Source organism: Arvicanthis niloticus, chromosome 1, assembly GCF_011762505.2.
Source record: "Arvicanthis niloticus isolate mArvNil1 chromosome 1, mArvNil1.pat.X, whole genome shotgun sequence".
Taxonomy (NCBI): domain Eukaryota; kingdom Metazoa; phylum Chordata; class Mammalia; order Rodentia; family Muridae; genus Arvicanthis; species Arvicanthis niloticus.
In genome coordinates this window covers 29,180,964-29,202,629 of record NC_047658.1, presented here as the reverse complement: position 1 = coordinate 29,202,629, position 21,666 = coordinate 29,180,964, and the positions used below count along the sequence as shown (strand labels likewise).

At 40.9% G+C, this 21,666-nt stretch overlaps 2 protein-coding genes across 7 annotated transcripts in view; one reads left to right on the top strand and one right to left on the bottom strand.

Moving 5' to 3' along the window:
* Positions 1-21,666, top strand: part of Gabra5 (gamma-aminobutyric acid type A receptor subunit alpha5) — a 92,522-nt gene that overhangs the window by 8,732 nt on the left and 62,124 nt on the right. For 5 of the 6 annotated variants that reach the window (XM_034495995.2, XM_076935193.1, XM_076935191.1 and 2 more), the window contains 3 exons: positions 9,925-10,046; positions 11,848-11,915; positions 12,020-12,240. In XM_034495995.2, coding sequence (XP_034351886.1) covers positions 9,925-10,046; positions 11,848-11,915; positions 12,020-12,240 — 411 coding nt within the window. Of the gene's footprint in view, positions 1-9,159; positions 9,284-9,924; positions 10,047-11,847; positions 11,916-12,019; positions 12,241-21,666 lie in introns of those variants that run through there. The other variant, XM_076935196.1, reaches the window with a different exon arrangement.
* Gabrb3 (gamma-aminobutyric acid type A receptor subunit beta3) overlaps positions 1-21,666 on the bottom strand; it is a 389,323-nt gene that overhangs the window by 317,984 nt on the left and 49,673 nt on the right. The gene's annotated exons all lie outside the window — the stretch shown is intronic.

Sequence of the window (21,666 nt, the reverse complement as noted above, 5' to 3'; positions counted from 1 at the left end):
ATGAGAATGGTTGATGTTACATAATCCTCCTACCATAGACTGCACCAGGTGGCCTCACTGAGTAGCTTTAAGCAAGCATGGTCCTATTTCGATGTAGTAATTATGTGACCTTAGCGTTGCATCCCCCTTGAGAGGAGAGTAAGAAAAATTAAGTGGAATCTGGAGTAAGAAGAGGAGAGATGAAGGTGGTATCTAGTCAGTTAAGAGGTATGCACATTAGGAAGCATCTGTTTTGACTAGTAGGATATGTGGATGGGATAACATGGGCAAGAGGAAAGATTAAGGGTCAAGAAAACTCTATCAACTATTTCTCTTATCACTGAGATGGAGAAGAAAGTAGAAGATGTTTGTGCTTTGTATGTCTTTGAAGAAGCCACTTCCAAGTAGCTGGGCAGGCCTTTGGACATAGGGAGCTAGAGGCCAGAATAGGACTGGGTTGCATTATGATTTAAAAGATACTGGGCATGAGAACAGATAGAAACTGAGCATAGACATTAGGTATTATGAGTTTAGAGGGTATAAGTGAGACTAAGAGATATGGAGAAGAGGAAAAAGAAGCATATGGCTGGACAGTAGCACTTAGGGATTAAAGCAAGATGATCTTGGATGCAAGCTGCACAACATAACCCTGTCATAAAAATAAACCTATAATCCCAGCACTTGGGAGGCAGAGACAGGCAGATCTCTAAGAGTTTGAGGCCACCCTGGTCTAGAAAATGAATCAGGCTATTATACAGAGAAACCATGTCTCAAAAACACAAAGCCAAACCCAACCAACCAACCAAAGAAACACACACAAAAAAATCATCAAGTATGCATGTAACAGTCAGAACCTAAAGAGAAGACGTTTTGGAAACCAAGAGGAGAGAGCTCTGTAGGAAGCAAGACGCAGTTGTTTCTGCTGAATGTAGCTAGTGGGCTCATTAAGGTAGGTGATTGGTCTCGACTTTTGGATCTGTTCATTCAGAGTTTTCTCCTGGCCTTTAGCAAAGGTTATAGAGTTATAGGTGGCAGGATCTAGCTAGGAGAAGCTGCAAGAGAAGGACAGGGAGTTGTGTGTGAGTATGTGTGTGTGTATGTGTGGGGGTTGTCTAATGTATATGGCTTTTTTTCAGTGAAATTTCTGAGAAGAGGAACAAAGGAGCAGAGTAATTTGTAGGTGCTGTGACCTATAGAGTCCCAGCTTTGGGATTATGAGCCAGGGAGCAGTGTCAAGGACATGGAGAACCTGCAGAAAGGGTGCTGAGGAACAGAGCTTTGATCTAAGGGCAGCACAGTGAAGCTCAGGTTATGAGGAGAACATAAAATTTCTGGCACAGTACTTCATGGTCAAGCCTTTAGCCACATGAAATGTATCTAAGGTTCACATTCCCACCTTGAGACACGAGTGATCTCATGGAGACATTGTGGAGCTACCGCCTGCCATGTTGTTATGTACGAAGAAGCTAAAGAAGCATGCCATGGACAACTGAGGAAAACCTCAGTGAGTGGTCCTCTTTATTTAGAGTCATATAAGGATCCCAGCAAGCAATGTGAGTGTGTTTCTTAGAAGTTCTAAAAACCCAGGGGAGGAATGTGGCTTCAAAAGTTAGGAACACTGACACACAAAGTCAATCCTGGGTAATTCACAAAAATATTCACATCAAAATGGCCTGCGCTTACTGCTACTGAGCCTTTTTTTAAAAATCACATATGGCTGTCAGTGCAAGCATGGATAACATCACAGAGACACCCACCACACTCTGTCTTCCCCAATACTATCTGTGCTAAGACAATACTCAAATAACCTTCCAAAGGCTGGTGAGAGATTGTCTTCTTTAAAATACCATGGCAGTGAAATCTCACCAGGTTAACACATCGCTATTCTTATTAGAGATTACAATCTGGGTGTGTAAATAGTAAAATCCTTTAACAATCTTCACAAAAGAGGAAGAATCTTCTAGATCTCACAGAGAAAACAACTCCCAGATAATTTCCTTTCCAAGGTCTATTGTCCATTGGTATTCCTGGGGAGCTGGTTCCAGAAGCCCCTTTGGATATCAAATTCCCTTATGATGGGAAATTCACGGTATTTGCATGTAGCTGGTGTACACCCTCCAATGTGCTAAACTGTTTTTAGATTTCATGCACAGCATGAATGGTGGTATTGCTATTTTACATTGGGAGAAATGACAAGAACAATTCCCTGTGTATGTATGCTATTTTTCTTTTCTGATCATCTTCGGTCGGTGGTTGATGAAATTTGTACATGTAGAGACTGAAGACGTGGGAAGTAATGACCAAATTCTGCAGCTAAGTTCATGCTGTGTGGGTATGGAGAATCTGAATGGCTTCCTCTCCATTTCCCATCTCTGATTCCACACTCCTCATTTTCCTTCAGCTTCATTCAGAAATTCTAAAAAATGGGGCATGGTCGAAATATCTGTAGTTCTAGCTAATTGGGAGGAGGAGGTAAAAGAAAAAGAGTGCTTTTGACTAGGAGGTCAAGACCAACTTATTCCCTATACTGTGAGACCTCTTTGTTTAAGGCCAAAAGAAATACATGTAGCAAATGACACTGTGTGGTTCATCTCTTCTGTACACTCTTGTCTCCCAAGTCCTGGCCACTATTTTCCCATCTTATCGTAAGCAGACCATGCTCAAAGAGACTTCAGGTTTCCATTATCTTCAGAAAGATTTTAAAAGTATAGCATGACTGTCAAAGTGTTTTATAGATTTGGTTGTGATTAGTTTCCTAGGTGTGGGTTACAATTTTGAATTTTAAAAGCTTTGTGGTATTGATGAGTGAACCTAGAGCCTGTCCCCTTCCAGCACCTGGTGCTTACAGTGCCCAGTTACCAAGTTCCTGGTGCTTTCAGTGCCCTGATGATTACCCCTGCCTGGTGTTTGCAATGCTCTGTTACCCAGACACTAGCCCCTTGCTGTGTTCTGTTACCCAGAGGCTAGCCCTTTGCAGTGGTCTGTTACTGAGCGTCTGGTTCCTTACAGTGCTCTATTACTGAGGAGCAGTGCCACCCTAGTGCTGGCTTTTATCAGATGTCTCCCACTCCTACAAATGCCAGTTGCCAGTTTATGACAACTGTTCATAATTTTCTTTTGTACCCCTTTCATTGGCTTGAGTTAATCTTCAATCTCCAAAATTCATGTCTGTTTTCTTTCATTCCTAACCTAGACAGAGTCTTTGTCTCTCTCTCTCTTATGTTCCTGTCATGTCATGCTTTGTGAAGTGACACTAGGTTCCTACCCTTTCTGTGCTCTACAGAAATTCTCCAGTATCAAAGTTTTTTATAATTATATCAAGTACAATGCTGACTTCTACCTGTGCCTACATCAATCCAGAGACAGTCATGAATTCGGACACAAGTCATTAAAGCCCATCACTGGCATTCCCCAGTGAAATATTCAAAGACTCAAGGGCTGCTGGAGCCCATGTCACTGGCCCTGTGGCAACCCATTTGCCTGCATCTTGGCCTCAGAACACGTACTTTCCACCAGGACCACACAGGAAGGTCTCCAGATAGGAGTCAGGCTTCACAAACATGGTTTCTTATTCCCTCTGTGAGTCTCTAGGAGCCAGAAACTGAGATGCTAATGCCTGAAAAAGGCCAGGAATGAGACAACATTGAATGAGAGATTCCTGTACTTGGAAGACTCCACTCTTGCTGAAGGCATGCACAATTTATTTCTCTTAAAGACTGCCTGGAAAGCCTGCCTGCTGGTGGATCAGATTTCATGAGATGGTGGTTCCTAAATTCAGTTTATCAGAATTAGAAGTTGGATCACCATGACAGGGATTCCAGTACATTCAGAACTCTGCAGTACCCACCAGTACCCCCCTCCCCAGCAGTCCCGTGGCACTGCTTTCACCAGCCTAGAAAATGGGGCTCTTTTATGTCATTTATTTGTCAAAACTAACTCATCAGAATCACCAGGTCAAATCCTTGTGCCTTCTGTATAAATTAGGACAGGAAATGTAAAAAGAAGTGATTTTTAAAAACAGGTTGGATTGGTTCTATACAGGCCCAACATAGCTGCAAATTCTGCATCTGTGGATTCGACCACCTATTTATCATATTTAATTAAAAATTGCCTCTGTAACCAAGCATATATAAACTCTTTTCCTTGTGTTATTCCCTAAATAACATACTTTAATAACCACCAGTACAAGTAGGTCTAGAGATCATTTGCGTAAAAGGGAGGCTATGTGGAGATGCAAACCTACAACAATTGACTTGAGTACCCACAGGTTTTGGGTTCTATATTAAAAGGCACTTCTGTAGCCTTAAGAATCTCTTTTCTGACTGGGTCAGTGTCCCAATCTCTCCATTTTAACTCTTGCCTGCTTCAGGAAAATGCACATTCAGGCTACATATCCCCCATTGCTAGGATTACCCTCATAGTCTCTTGGGAGTTTTCATTGCCCTAGGTTTTTAGCTCATCCCACAAATGACCCTGTGTTCCAGTTGTCTTTCCACGTACACTCTCCCTCCATCTTCCTCTGACCTGATCCTTCTTGTACCCACACTCTTCCTATCCATCCCCCCTCCAGCCTACTCCCCCTCCTCAATGAGATTCATGTGGCCCTCTTAGAACCCTCCTTGTTACTTAGCTTCTTTTGGGTCTGCGGCTTGTAGCATGACTATCTTTACTTTATGGCTAATATTCACTTATAAGAAAGTGTATATACCATGCTTGTCTTTCTGGATCTGGGTTACCTGACTCAGGATGATCTTTTCTAGTTCCATCCATTTCCTTTCAAATTCCATGATGTCATTGTTTTTAAGAGCTGAGTGGTATTCCATTCAATTCCATTTGTTTATCTATTCTTCAGTTTCAGGCCATCTAGATTGTTTCTGGCTGTTACAAAGCTGCTATGAACATAATTGAGAAGTGTCTTTGTTGTCCTTGTTGTATGGTAGAGCATCCTTTGGGTATATGATCAAAAGTGATATAGCTGGGTCTTATTCTCAATTCTTTAAGAAACTACCAAATTGATTTGCAAAGTGACTGCACAAGTCCACACTCACCAGCCAGGATGGAGTTTTTCCTTTCCTCCAAATCATCACCAGCATGATCTCTCATTTGTGTTTTAACCTTTGACCTACAATTTGTCCTGCCTTCAAGATGTACAAAGGATAAAGTTGGAGCAGAAATTAAGGGAATGACTGGTCCAGATTGAGACCCATGCCAAGATATGGATTCCACCTCTAACACTGTCAATGATATTCTTCTATATTTGCAGACAAGAGCCTAGCATAGGTATCATTAGAGGGGCTTCACCCAGAAACTGAGGAGACACACGGCCAAACATTAGCAAGGAACATAGGAGCCAGGGAGGTCAAGTATACCACAGAAAACTACAGAATCAATTAACCTGGGCTAATAGGGTACACAGAGACTGAACTCCCAATCAAGGAGCATCCGTGGGATATACCTAGGCCATCTACACATATGTAACAGTTGTGTAGCTTGCTCTTCATGTGGGACTCCTAATAGCAGGAGAGGAGGCTGTATTTGACTCTTTCCTGACTTTGGATTCTTTGTCCTAACTGGGCTGCTACATCTTGCTTCAGTAGGAGAAGATGCACCTAGTTTTATTGCAATTTAATATGCCAAGGCTGGTTGATATACATGGGGGCCTCTCCTTTTCTTAAAAGGAAGGGAGGGTGGATGGGGATAGAAAAGGAATGGGAGGAGAGAAGGGAGTGAAACTATGGCCAGGATGTTAATTAACCAACTAACTAATTAAAACTTAAAATGAAGTTTAAGAAACAAATAACAAAATACTCCATTTTCTAAAAGATCAATAAATGTGCAAAGGCCATAAACTGAGCACTGGATAAGTGTGGTATGTTCTCATAAGTAATATTGATGAACTCTAAAGAAACTGCCATTGTTTAAGAGAAGTTGGCTATTTTAGCCTTAATTATAATTGAAGTAAACTACCAACATTTTAAAGTATTTTTTTATGTTGAAAATACTTGTCAACAATGGCAGATTTAGTTTCATTTCACAAAATAATTCATTCCTTCAAAGATCTTTATCTTGCTCCTGAAGCAGTTTACCCACAATTGTGCTAATAGTTGACCACCTTGAATACATTGAGCAGTGTTAAGATGGATGGTGGCCAGGCCTGCCTGGTGAAACCACCACAGCTCCACCTGAGGATCTTCCATCACAGTGTTTCTCACTGTTCACAGATTCTCGTATGCCCTGGCTATTTTTCTTTTCAAGGGCTTTTGTTGAGCCAAATGAGATTTTTTTTTTTTTTTTTTGCCCAAAAAGTAGTTCTTAAAGATCTTGCATCTTGATGAAGGCATAACCAAGTCTCCAGATATTTGGGTGAAGGAGGCACTGTGCCAGGGCAGCAAACAGGACTTGAATTCTCCTCAGTACTGTGAGAATAGGCATGGCCATGGATTACAATTGATTCGTTTTTCAGATTGATTATGGAAAACAAACAAAAAAAATGCCCAAAACAACAGCAGCAAGATGCAAACTCTGCTTCTGCCCTAAGAGGCATTCCTAAAGATCTTTTTTCCTGATGTCTCTTTTTCTACTCCTCTTAGTATATGACTATTTAATATAGAATAGGAAATATTCCAGAACCCCTCAGCCCTGAATGCTGCTATATGAAAACTAAAGATTAGCACAGGAGGAAATTGTGGTAAGACAGAGAAGATATTGAAATTTCTCCAAGAGAAGTGTCATTATGGATAAGTAGTGTGAGTAGACATTTTAAACTATATCTTAAAAATTGTGTCTAGCTGGAGAGATGTCTAAGAAGTTAAAAGCACTGCCTGTTCTTACAGAAGACGTAGATTCAATCCCTAGCTCCCACTTGGTGATTCACAACCATGCACCACTCCAGTTTCAAATAATCTAATACCATCTTTTGGCTTCTGTAGGTACCAGTCATGCACTTGTTACAGAAACATACATGCAAGCAGAACATCCATAAAATAAAAGTAGTAAATTAAAATATGTATACAATAAATGAAAACAGCTCTGGAATTCATAAGCACTCTATCTATCCCTGGGATTGATGAGAATTTGGATATGTGTAAAGTGAGATTCAGATCCAAGGAGCATACCACTTGCCTGAAAACATGAAGCAGTGGGTATATGCCTACAAAGAGATAGATAGAGAGAGAGAGAGAGAGAGAGAGAGAGAGAGAAGAGAAGAGAAGAGAAGAGAAGAGAAGAGAAGAGAAGAGAAGAGAAGAGAAGAGAAGAGAAGAGAGAAGAGACAGAGAGACAGAGAGAATGCTAAGCAACACTGTGGCCCACTATCATGAAATAGCTAGTGATACAATCAGATCGTTGTCTCTTGATGGCCAGGGATGTTCTTATCCAATATGGTTGAAGAACATTTCACAACTGATAATGGACAAGCTTAGGAAAGTCCTTGAATGATGAAATACTTGGCCCTTGATTATGGGGATATATTTCAAACCTCTGGTCTGTGCCCAAAATTTAAGATAATGCTAAATCCCCATCTTCTAATTTCTTTCCTATCATGAACACTGTGGTAAAGTACAGTCTATAAATTAGCATACTAAGATATTAAGAACAACAATAGTGTACAGAATTGTGTACAGTCTATAAATTCTGAACTGCCTGTTATGTCATTTTTATGTTTAAGACTTTTGGATGAAGTTGCCCTTGGGTACTTTAAATAGCAGGAAATAAATGAATGTGTGAGGAGAGACAATATTGTTGTCGTTTCCTACGGTTGTATATTCTCACATGTTAATTTTTAAACTGAAGAAATAGTGTGGCTCTTCCAATGTTAGGCATCTGGAAATTGCCTTAAATTGGATAACCAGATTGACAATCTCTGAATGTCATGAGAAGCAGAATATGAAACTAGACATTTTGGGACCAGTTTTTAGACAACCAGACAAGACCAGAGGACATTCTTCTCATACAAGCCAGATACCTCAAGGCTTTTCACCCCACTACTAACTATGGAGGCTCCATTGTTTCTTCTGAAGTGTGAAATTATCACAGGTGTTAGAAATGAGGGGCACATAATACAGCCAGGTGATAGCATTTGCCTTTAATTCTGGCACTCAGAAGGCAGAGGCATGAAAATGCATGTTTTTTTGAGAGCTGAGTGGGGAAAGGGCATGTGCATTCTGACCTCAACCTCTCACAGGGAGATGGCAACTCTGAGTTCAACACTAGTCTGGTCTGGTCTACAAAGTAAATTCCAGAATAACCAGAGCTATATATACAGAGAGACCCTGCCTCAAAAAAAAAAAAAAAAAAATGAGAGGTGGGAGGAGAAGAAAAAGGAAATAAAAATCTTATAGTATTTTAAAATAAAAGAATAAAATATTCACATTTGTGTGTTCTGTACTAACAGGACTGAATTTCAGCTTGTACAAGCTTCAGCTGTACTCATTTTAGTGGTGATGTGAAATTTAGATCAAAGGAATTTTATGCTTATTCTAACGGGACTCACTTTGGGGCCAATGAAGGATTGATCTGCTTAGATGCAATCAATGAAAATGCATGTTTTTTGAGAGCTGAGTGGGGAAAGGGCATGTGCATTTTGACCTCCGCGTCTCACAGGGAGATGGCAACTCTGATTTCAACAAGGGCGTGAAAGAAAGTGCTTATGCAGACCTGGCATCGCACAGCCAGGCTTCTGGGGGAAGTGCCAGGAATCATGTGCTCTTTTTTTTTTTTGAGTGCCAAGAGTACTGAATTTCATCCAGTAATCCGCCTTGAGTCTGTGAAGCCAAGACCATCTTGCACATCAAGTGCTGATTTCACATCTGAAAGCAATGGAAATAAATGGAGGAGGCTCTGTGGTCTTCAGGCACAATCCCATCCCCTGAATATGTAGACTTCCTGTCCCCCAGGTAGTCTCCTTGGCTTGTTCAGCGTTCCTCCAGGGAGATACTGAAGTCATAACTGCTGTGTGTCTGCCACACCAAGTTCTTGGAACTTGGCTGCGGGATGCCAGGTCTGCATAAGCACTTTCTTTCATGCCCTTGTTGAAATCAGAGTTGCCATCTCCCTGAGGTCAGAATGCACATGCCCTTTCCCCACTCGCCTCTTGAAAACCATGCATTTTCATTGATTGCTTCTAAGTGGGTTAATTCTAGCTTTCTTCCCTAGTACAACCTGTTTTTTTTTTGCAGTCTGGAAAACTTTACACCATTGAATAAAAGCAGAATATTCTAAAAATATTCTTGTTCCTTTTCTGAAGGCCAGTCTGCTAGTAAGGATGCAGTGAGATCTGTGCTCACCATCTTGTCTTCCAACTTGGGTAAATTTTTTACATACATTTTTGAGATAAGATCTCACTATGTAGCTTTTGTTGGCTTGGGACTCACTATATAGACCAGGAAGGTCTTGAACTCATGGAGATCTGCTTGCCTCTGCAGCCAGAGTTCTGTGATTGAAGTTGTGGGCCACCATACCATCCTCCCCATTCTCATTGATGACTTGCAAACTCATTTTTTTTTATTTAAACAAAAGTTCCAAATTCCCATGTGATTTTGTCATCTGGCTAGTCCAGGTACAGAGACTCTTTTTTCTTTTTTCAAACATGGCTATAGAATTGACAGCCACATTCTGTGATACAACATATCACAGCCGCAGTACACTCTTCTGTAAGAATAGCCTGGCATTTAGAAAAGAAGCATGGACCTCCAGCTCTTAACTGGAACATGATGTTAAGTTTAAGTTGGCAGCCATTTGGCCTAGAGCAGAAGAAAGAATAGTCAAGATCCAGGGCTCATTAAAAAGAATCCAGTGGCCAGCCAAGGCAGTGTGGGCGGTATGTTTCTCAGATGCCAGTCCTCCAAGGTCAGATGCCATATGAGTATTGTGTTCCTGTCTTGAAAAAAAAAATGTTTATACAAAGCGATTAGAATTTTCTCTTTCTTTCCTTTCTCTATTTAAAAGCTTTTCGCAAATGCCAACTAGTTCCATACAAGACGAGACCAATGACAACATCACAATATTCACCAGGATTTTGGATGGGCTCTTGGATGGCTATGACAACAGACTTCGGCCTGGGCTGGGAGGTGAGTGTGTTTCCAGCTGAGGTTGGTGAAAATCCAGGGAGAAATCACCCTCAGCCATAAAGATATGTTGACTGAAATTCAGATAACTTCTGAGAGAACTACTTTGTAAGGATTCTAAGTAGAAAACCAATCTATATCATGTCCTATTATAATTTTCCAGATTCATGAAACTAAAGGGAAGTTGTCTCCTTATCAGAGTCTTAAGACGCTCTGTTTTCTGGATAAGAGTACAATGCATTCTAGTTCCTTAGGAAAGAACTGAGCTCTGAGGTGCTGTTAAAGCTGAGCACCCAAGGAAATAATTCTTAAAAAGCTCTCACTCTCTTCTCTGTAAATGCTTATCAGAAGTCCATTGTCCGCTGTGCTTTTTCTTTGTGTCTTTTTACATTCTGAAAGTATAATTTCTCACCGAGACCATAGTCAAGGTATTTACAATGTCCCTGCTTATCTAAAAGAGAAGGCTCCTCAACCCCAGTGAAGGTCTGATATAGCAACTACTTCCAAACTTTACATCTACCTGTGTTCCTATACATACAACCTGTTTAGTTTAGACACTTTGACAGAGGCATTCTTGAAGTAAAATGAGTTCTCCGGTGTTTGTATTATTAATGAAGATTCACAGAAAGCACAGATTTGTCTTCGAAGATTTTAGTGCAAGAAAAATCCTCACAGGTTTGGCCACATCTGTCTGAGCCACTGAAAGACATTATCAGGCTCAGTGGCCAACAATCCCATATCTGTTTATACATTCAGAGGGCCAAGGCACAGGGATGACTGTTGAGCCACCATCAACAAAGGAATTTTTTTTTTTTTTTTTTTCGAGACAGGGTTTCTCTGTGTAGTCCTGGCTTTCCTGGAACTCACTTTGTAGACCAGGCTGGCCTTGAACTCAGAAATCTGCCTGTGTCTGCCTCCCAAGTGCTGGGATTAAAGGCGTGCGCTACCACCGCCCGGCCAACAAAGGACTTTTATTCAGGCAGTCTGTGCCACTATTACTCACTCATCAGAGAGCCCAATGGGCCACTCTGGCTCAGAGGGTGCAGAAGGGCTTGTATCTTATTCAGAAGGCAGGCCCTATAATCACTCTACACAAACATGGTAAAATAAGTGGGTTATCACCATAAGAGGAGCTTCAGGGAAACTATCTGAGCCCACTATGTCATCAGGCAGCTTGGACTGCTTTAGTGTGGATGGTGGTGGATTGTGAATGGAATCTTTACTCATAATCCATGGAAAACATTAGCCCTTGCCCCAGTATTGTTGATCATTTTGATCAATTCTGTATACCCCATTACTTTAGTAATATAGTAGAACCCTGCAATGAGTTTCAAACAATTCACAATGTCATCTAAGGAGGAGTGATTCTCTTTTTCAAGCCATACTTGTGTTGGTGTGCACCAAAGCCCTTTCTCATTACCCCTTTCTTGAGGCCACCTAGTACTTTCAGCTTTATTGGGAGATTCACTCAAGTTAGTATCCAGAGCAGGATGGCCTTCGAGCTCCAGGTTTAGGAGTGTCTCCATTCACTGACTTGCATCTCAGTCTACATCTATTGAGGACAACTCCCCAGAGACAGAGGTGCCATGAGACCTGGGCCATTTTCCTAACAATGGATACACTATTTGCTCTGTAGTTTGAAGCAATTCCGATCCATTGAGTATCACTCTAGTCTTCTAGGTTTACAAAACACAAAAGTGTGTCACAGTTATGGAGAATGAAGTTGGGCACTAGGCTGAGAACAACACAGTACAGAGGAGGCTCTTGGTAAGGCAGTGCAAAGCAACCTGTGTCTGTGTTTCAGAGCGAATCACGCAGGTGCGAACAGACATCTATGTTACCAGCTTTGGCCCAGTGTCCGACACAGAAATGGTAGGTACCAAAGCCCGGTTAACACAGACAATTTCCACACTGAATTAACTGTGGTAAGGACCTCTCCCACGGAGATGTCACCCTGATGTCCTCTTGTGCATTAGGAATATACCATAGATGTGTTTTTCCGACAAAGCTGGAAAGATGAAAGGCTGCGGTTTAAGGGTCCTATGCAACGCCTCCCTCTCAACAACCTTCTTGCCAGCAAAATCTGGACCCCAGACACGTTCTTCCACAATGGGAAGAAGTCCATCGCACACAACATGACGACACCCAACAAGCTGCTGAGGCTAGAAGATGACGGCACGCTTCTCTACACCATGCGGTGAGCAGTTGAGTGCCCTTGGGTAGCAAGTCAGGCCAGCTGATGGTGCCCTAGAGATATCTGGACAAGGCTCAGTGGCTAATGGGTATGTAGAATTATTTGAAGGTTGCACAGGCTGCAGAGGTGTGATGTACAAGCACAGTGCGCTCTTGTGCTTTGAGAAGTACAGATACTAAGGCTAGATCAGATTGTTTCCATGGCCATCAACATCTGAACCCATTCTTGTTTTTGATAGGTGTCCAAGAGCATCTTTTGAAGTTGCAACTCAGATAATAAAAGAAGGAAATTGTATTTTATACAAATGTTATTAAGAACCTGAAATGAACCCACTTTTTATTGCAGTTGTACTGCTTTTTCGTGGTTTGAAAACCTATTTCTTATGTTTTGATAAGATTTAAATACGAAGTTGTATTTATAATTTAAAATGATATTTGTCACTACTATTCTGAATAATTCACAAACTTCAGTTAATCAGTGGATGGACTAAAAAGCAAGAGTCCTTCATAGCTTTTCAGTTTCCATAGTCAAACTAAGTGGGCTTCAGAAAATGCTTCCAAAGTTACAGAGAACAAAACAAAATAAAAACCAGAAGGCTGCATTTCCAACCCCCACCACACACTCACCTAGGTATTTGTGGAGATTTTTTTTTCAAAAACAACTTTAATACATTTAATATTGAAAAATAATATAGCTATTCTCACAGAGGCTGTGTTTGGAATTATAGGCACTCGCAGACACATGGGCACATGGTCCTGCACCTATCTTGCAGCAAATCTTGACTTGTAGCAAGAAGTGGTAGTAAGGAAACTTGTGACACACATTGTGGCAACTCATTTTCTGCTCAGCCCTTCACTTCTCTTTACACTGCTTTTGAACTTGTGCCTGTCAATGGACATAGCACGTGTGAGCATGTGTCTTTAAACAGCATATTTTCCATGCAAAGAAGTCTGTGGAGAAGTTGAGGAACAGCGGTAAGATTGAGAATGAATCCTAGGCCAGTATTCTACAGAAGAGAATTTGTAAGGAAACTCAAGGCAGTGGAGAAAGGTGCAAGATAGAGTAGAAGCTCATGCAGGATGCTAGGGGTTACTTATCTTTGGGGTGAAGGATTGGATGAGGCTATTGTGGGAGTGATATTTTTTCATATAACAGAGATATCTACCATCTCATTAGATTATTGTCCTTCAGCCACATCCCCAAGAGAATGGTGAGATCCAAAATATAAGCCATACATCATAAAATGTGCAGCTTTATTCAGAGCTATATGATGCCACACTCTGGTGTACATGGCCTATGTGAGGAGTGGAGTTAGGTCCACTATATATAGAGAGAACAGACAGGATGGGGGTCCCTCACTGAGTAGCATTTTCAGGGTACATACAACATATCCTTCCATTCTCAAGACTTCTACTAGCCAGGTGTGGGCAAACACCTTCCCATTTAATGCTCAGAACACATGAGGCCAGAGTAGTTTGGTAATCACCTCAGGGTCACAGAGCCATCAAAGGGCTAGCCATGATTTCAGCAATATCCTTACTGGATCTATCACAATTGAACACTAGAGCAAAGCCACACTCTTACTGGATCTAGGAGAGTCCTATTAGTACATCTTTAGAGTACCATGCCCAGAAGGAAGGTAAGCGTGATGAGAGACAGAGCTGTTTGTGGCAGTAATGAGTGGTTGTTTATGCAGAGTGAGTCTGCTAATTAGCTGCAAAGCTGATAATGAGTTTTCTCTCTCTCAGTCTACAACATTTGAGAAGTGGAAGAGTTCTTAGTGTGGTAAAGCTGTCTTAATTGGGTTTCTACTCCAGTAAAAACACCGTGACCAAAAGGAGGAAGGGGCTCATTTCAACTTACATTTCCGTGTAACAATCCATCACTGAAGGACAGGAACTCAAGAGATAAACCCAGAGATAAGAACAGAGTCAGGCCATGAAGCAGTGGTGCTCACTGGCTTACTGTTCACAGTCTTCTCAGTCTGCTTTCTTATACAACCCCTGACCACCATTCTGGGGTGCCACCGCCAAGAGTGGGCTGGGCCCTCCTACAGAAATCACAAATCAAAACATTACCCCACAGACTTGCCTGCAAAACAATCTTATGGAGGGATCTTCTCATTTTAGATTATTTCTTTCCCAGCTATAGCTAAGTTTGTGCTAAGACAACAAAAACCAACCAGTATTTTATTCATTTAGCAAAGACAATGAATTGACACTACAAATCACTGTCAATCCACAGAGCACATGCTGGCAAAGGAGGATCTGGTAACCACTATCATGGGCATTTGGGGGAGTGCTGTGTGTAATAATTAAAAAAATCAACTCACGCTATTACTGGCTACTCTCTGGACACACCAGTCTCCCGGCTCCCATGGTCCCCATGCGGCGGCCACCCAACTTCTCTTGGTTTGCTTGCCTCCGATCTGCTCATATCTTCCCAGTCCCTGTGACTAACTGTCACAAATCCCTGTAACCCAGTAAAATCAAAACTCTAGAGGCTTGTAATTTATCAATAAGATTTATCACAGTAAATTCTCAACTCACAAAATACCCACACAATAAACCCAGAGCCAATTGATATTGATACAAACTGCCCACCTAGATTGAACAAATTATCCTATATTATTCTATCCCTTCTATGGTATTCATAGCTACCTGTGACTATTTCAAGCCACCTGGCTCTGGTTCATCTTCTTCCTCCATCTTCTCTGTCCTTCTGTCTGTCAGTCTATCCTCTGTCCTCTCTCTGAAACTCTCAGCCCCACCTTACTTTTTCATTGCACAATCACAGACTCTAGTCTTATATTTCACCTGCCTTCACCTGCATTTCGACAGCAGACCATGGCGGGCGGTGTGTGTGTGTGTGTGTGTGTGTGTGTGTGTGTGTGTGTGTGTGGTGTGCAGATTTTGTGTTCAGTACTGAGGTTACTCGCCAGAACTGGCATTGTAGCTCAGATTTTGAATGTCCTTCCATGACCAGTAAGCTAAAGGATTTACCCTCTACACAGCAATATTGGGAAGAGGTGGTCTCTTCAAGAAATGTAGAATAGCTTTCAAGTGAGGGGGTAGCTGTCCTCTTCCTCCCTTCAGCTTCCTAGAACTAGACATATGGTGTGGCTCTGTCATACATTCTCAACATTATGCATGTATAGAAGGACACCTCCAACATGCACCTTGCAACAAGCCCATGTCAATGGAGACAACAAGTCATTACTGCAATCTCCAGAACTATGAGCCACAAAGACCCCCTTCTCTTTGTAAATTGATTTTTGCAGGCATTTGTTAGAGGAACAGATAACAAATTAGCACTCCATACAAAACTCGTGGTTTTTCCTTAGTGCTGTGACCCCTATGTAGTATCCACCTTGGGGATGTCATAAGAAACATGCTGTGAATGTCTGTACAGAAATATGTATTGTGATATTGCTCATGACATCCAACAGCAGAAGAAATATGCAATGGGCACATTTTTTTAAAGTAAAATTTTGTCCCCAGTCTTCTGTAAGATTTTGAATCTAACTCAAAAGCTGTAGTGTAGTAAAGGCATTGTGTCCTTTTTGCTCTAAGGCAGACCTAAAAATATTTTAAAACTGTAGCTACTGTCTTATAAAATGCAGCTTCCCCAGTATAGTAAAACCCAATATAAACCAAAGACATGCCTGTGCTTGGATAAGGTTTTACTTACAATCCCTACCATACCCCAGAAGTCTTTTCAGTTAGCAGTCATTTAAAACCACATACCACTGAGATCTTTCTAGCTATTGTTGATGCAGGTTCCCCAACTCAACTCCTTGTCACCTGACACATTTAAGAGGAGCAAATAGTCAATGGAGGATCTGAAAACTTTTAGTGTTGCACCAGTGGACCATTGTTTTGCTTCCATGGTCTAAAGACAGACTTCACCAGCAGCTCTAGTAAGCCTAAGGAGAACCCCTGACATTTCCCATTATCTTTAAAAAGAAGTCTCTTTTGGCTGGGAGTGTGTCTTAGAGGAAAATTTGTGAGTTTAACATGTATGAGACCCCAGACTCCATTCCCAGCACCAACCAAGGAAACACACAAGAAACCCAATGATAAATTCAGAGACTTACAATGTTTTTTTTTTTAAGGATTATGCTTTAGTAAACCCATTGTAAATGGAAAGTGTCCTGAGTTGAAGATGCCTTTTATTCCCTCAGGCTGGTGAACAAGGTTAGTAGTAGCATCTTGCATATTTTTTATATTTTCCCACAAACACAAGGCCCCTGGGACCATGGCTCTCTGTGGTTCCAGAGATTTACTTTGTATTTTATATCATACATTTATTATATATTTATACATTTATAGCTAGAAAAAAATTAACCGGACACTGAAATGTTTATGCATATAGAAATGTAAACATCTCTACAGAGCCATGGTCCAAGAAATTCAGACTGCAGTATACTAAGCCAGAAATGTACTAATAAGAAATTCAAAGTATTGCTTCTCCTGAGTGTCTCATTTGCACACCCTCTTCCCGTCAAATCTGCAAATCTGACATGGAAAATTAGAGACTATGACCAGTGATTTCTAGAAGGACACCTCCAACATGCACCCTCCCAAGAGTTGTGTGCCCAGCACTGGTGGGTAGGTCACTTCCAAGGAAGCCTCCACAGAGATGCCTAAGGCCTTTCTATCTAGGGTTGTGGAATCGAGGGATAATGTCTCCAAAGAACTGCTCGTTTATGTTCTCCAAGAGGGTTGCTATGACCAGCCCATGTAATTGCTTTTTTTATTTTCTGGGTGGAACTTTCTGACATCATTGCATGGAGAGCGAGCTTGGAGGCCCTCTGGGCAAGTCCCTACAGCATAGGGTAGGGGTGTCAAGATATGATTTGATGTATTTTATAAGCAGGTCACTTGGCTCCCAAAGGCTGCTTTTTCTTTACCCTTCTCCTGAACCCTCTGAACACGTGTACTCTGTAAGATAATGCTGTAAGTACCACCTTAGGGAACATAGCACTGAATAATGGGCTCCTGGTTGAAGTTGTTAGTCTGTTGAGCAAAAAACCACTAAAGGCAAGAAAGGAGTTAAAGAAGGCTTGCAGCACCAGAGTCCTGCCTATGTCAGGAACCAGCAGCTCTTCCACCTGGGACCCCTTTATGCCTGTGCCAAGAAAGACCTGGGTAGGAACACTGGAGTGTTGACAGTTTTACCACTGTATCAAAGCACATGGCAGAATTGTAGCTGTCAGCACTGTCTGCAACAATTCCCATTCATATTTCCCTCCTGTGCAGTGAGTTTACTCTGGAGACAACATATTTAAAAGCAAAAACAAAAACAAAAATAAAACTATTATATTACTTTTTTAAAAAAAAACCTAGTCACATATAATAATTGTGCAGAATAATGGCTTTCATGATGACATTTTCATAATGCACATAAATGTATTTTGATTAATTCACCTCTGTCACTGTCTGCTTTTATCTCTTCTAATACAGTAAAACATTAGGTCTTCAGACTTTTTGCTGAGAACAGTGGTAGAGTAGATACGCACATCAGCCCAATGCCCACTGGAGGGCAGTATATCCATAGTTTCACTCAAAGATTGGCATCCTTTTGATTAAAGTGTAACATAAGGGAATTACACATGGTATAAATATCTGATTTATGGATAATATATTTGAAGAGTACATTAGCTAGAAAAATTTAACTGGACAGTCACATGTGTGTATGTGTATGCAAATGTAAACATCTGCAGTGTCTAGTTATTATGGGACTGGGAAGATGACTTAATGGTACTCTACAAGAATGAGGACTCGAATTTAGATCACAACATGCACAAAGAAAGCTCAGATGTGAAGGCCTTGTTTTACGTCTAATCCCAGCCCTGCAAAAAAAACAGATAAGAGGACCATGGGCTCAATTTGAGACAGGCTAGCCAATCTGTGAACTCTAGATTCACTTGAGAGACCCTGTCTAAAAGGAGTGAAGTGTAGAATGACTGACACAGATCTCTGACACACAGACACAGACACACACACACACACAGACACACATGCACACACACACACACACACACACACACACACACACACACACACACACACACTTCATTTAAACCAAAGCAAAGCAAAACTAACAAAAAAAATCGCCTAATAAACTAGGGTCTGTAGAGTTGGATCGGTGATTAAGGGTACTTGTTCTTCCATAGGACCTGAGTTCAGTTCGAAGAATCCGAATCCATCTGTAACTCCAGTCCCAGGAGATCTCAGGCCTTCTTCTGATCTCCTTGGGCACCAGGCATGTATGTGGTACACAAACATATATGCAGGCAAAGCATTCGCACACGTAATATAACAATTATAAACTTACAGATACATTAGCTGAAACTTGCAGTTTATTTTTAAATTTGAGAAGCACAAAGCATAGTAGTAGATCATAGAGTCAAAATTAATATTTAGGAGGGTACCATGTACCATATCTCCGTGTGTCAAACATACAGAGTATGTTTATACACACACACAGACACACAAGTCTCCTACAGATTTTAAATGGCTTATTTCTTCAAAATCTATTTTGTTCTATAATCTAACATACATTGAAAACCTTTTATGTATCTTAAACATTTCAGAATAAAATTCTAAAACTGTGACACATTGTGTTCCATTATGTATATATTCCACCTTCTGTACAAAGGTCACGTTACATCAGTTTTCTATTTATGATAAGATATATTTTGGATTAATTCCAGGAACTGGAAAAAAGCTAAGCAAATATTTTGAAGTTATTCTCTAGAGAGTCTGCCGTCATCATTCCCACCAACATTAAAGCGTTTCTTTAATTACTTCCTCCCATACTCTATGTGAAGGTAAAGGGGCAGTCCTTCCATGAGATGCATTAGCAACCAGTCTGTTTTTTAAAAACTTGCGTAGCAGTCACTCATTATACAGAGTCTAATAGCATCAGTTCTCTGTTTCCTTTCTTTCCTGTAAAGGGGGGTTCAGAAAAGCCCCCTTTTTACTGCTTGATTTCAATGCACTCACTTTGGAGCCTGAAGTCTGGAGCCTGGCACGCATCTCTTTGCTCTCCTTTGCCAGATCACACATTGTTTAAAAAAAAATAAAAACAAGAAACAATCTCACTCCCCCCAAACAAAACAACAAAAACACCTGCACCAAACATGACAACTTTTCTGGATGTTACTCACAGCGCAACATAGCAGGTATTATTACCTAGTTTCACATTCCACTTTGAGAAGTCACCTGTAGGTGAGATAAATTCTACCAGGAGGATGTGTGTACTTTCAGTGTAAAGTGTGTCTTGAAGGTTCTCTTGTAATTAACTCACAAAATAATGTGTTTCATCATGATGTTTTCATCCATACATCATGGTACTTATTGCTCATATTTGTCATCCAACTCTCCTCCCACTCCACCCTTCATTGTCCTCTTCCTCTCCACAAGTATTCTTTGTTCTGCCTTCATGTCACACATGCACACGTACAGATGCATCCAGCATCTGTATCCAGCATATGAAAGACAACTTGTGATATTCTGTCCCTCTCCCACACCCAAGTGTTCTTTTTTGTTCCCTTCTCTACCTTCCCTTTTGGAATCTTTCATCCCATAGTCCCTCTTCTAATAACAACATATATTATTACACATATAAAAGAACACATGGAGCATTTGTCTTTCTGAGTCTAACTTACTTTGCTAAATATGGTGGTCTTTAATCCAACTTTTCTGAAAATGACATAATTTCATTCTTCTTGATGGGGGAATAAAATCTCCAGTGTGTATCTATAACACAATTTCTTGACCCATTCATCTGTTGGTGAACATCTAGACCAGTGTCATCTTGGGCATTGTGAGTAGTATTTCAATAAACATGAATGTGCCTGTGTGTGTTGTTGACTTAGAATTCCTGGAGTATGTTCCATTTTTAGTTCCTTGAGGATCTTCCCCACTGATTTCCATAGGGATGCACAAATTTCCACCCTTACTAGCGGTGACAATATCATCTTTCCCTGCATCCTTATAAGTATTTCTTGTAATTTGTTTTCTTTATAGCCACATGGCTGGTTGTGTGATGAAATTCTAGTGTATATTAAATTTTCATTGCCCTAGAGACTGAGACTTTTCAACTTTTTTCTTCAAATATTCTGTGGCCATTTGTATTGCTTCCTGTGAATGCTATTTATGCAATTCACTTACCCAATTTATTTTCTAAACTTTATTTTCATGATTCCATAACGTATATTTGTAATATAATTTGATTATAACCTCCCCCGTTATTCTCTCTTATTCACCTCTGCCTCCCACCAAATCCCTTATTGCCAAGAGGCTCCTGCTAGTTCCATGTTTGTGGCCCACTATAGTTAGGGTTTCTTTTGTAAGCAGGGGTAGAGTGGTATGGTGTTACTTGCTTAAGCTACAAAAGTGAAGAGTATGAGTATCCACCTCCATCAATCATGAACTTCCTCAAGAAGCAGGATTCATGAACTTGTCCTTGATCTATGATAGAATGCTGATGAGTCCAGTCTTTTGTTGCTGTGAGTTCATGGATTCAGTGCCCATGTCATAGCCAGAAGATAGCTTTGCAAACACCTTCTGGCCTTTTACCTTTTTTCTAGCTTCTACTTAGCAATGTTCCCTGAGCACTTGGGGAGTGCTGTAGATGTCCAATTTAGGGTTGAGCACTCCATAGTCACTTTCTCTTAGCACTCTCATCAGTTAGGAATCTCTGCTCTAACCAATGTCCACTTCAAGAGTACACTTCTTTAACAAGTGTTAAGAATAATCTATGGATGTAAACATGAACATTTAGATGGCTATTTGACGCCGTGTTCATATAGCAAGACAACAGTAGGTTTTCCCATAGGGCTGATGACGTCTGTAGACATGGATTTTTCCAGTTTTACAGAACTGGACATGAATTCCTCCCTTTATTCCCACTCAATTCACAACCAAGAGCAGTAGCAGTTGACTGTTAGGTTTGAGGAAGGTCTGTGAGACCCCACTGACAGACAAGTCAAACAAAGGTACCTGGCATTTAGCTTTTTACTTCACAGCCTGTAGCTCAGAGGGGCACTGCCACCACCGCTCATTATAGGCTAACTCCAACTAAACCTCCTTTTATATATTTAGACAAATATGTTTCAGGAAGCTTTCACCATAGTAAATTTCTGTATGCCATATTCAGTGCTCTTTAGTGCTAGTCATCCTTCCCCCTACTCCTTCTCCTACTAGCCTTCCATCCTGCAGCCCACTTAACTCTCCCTATGCCATTATTCATCCTTCTTTCTTCATACCACCTGGGTTTTATCTCCTTTTACTTAATGTCCGCCAGTAGCCTTGAACTGTTTTCTGTGTTCTATTGGTTTGCCAGTTTAGACAGCTATATCCAAATAACCAAAGCTAGCATCCACACATGAGAGGGAATGTTCAGCATTTGTCACTCTGG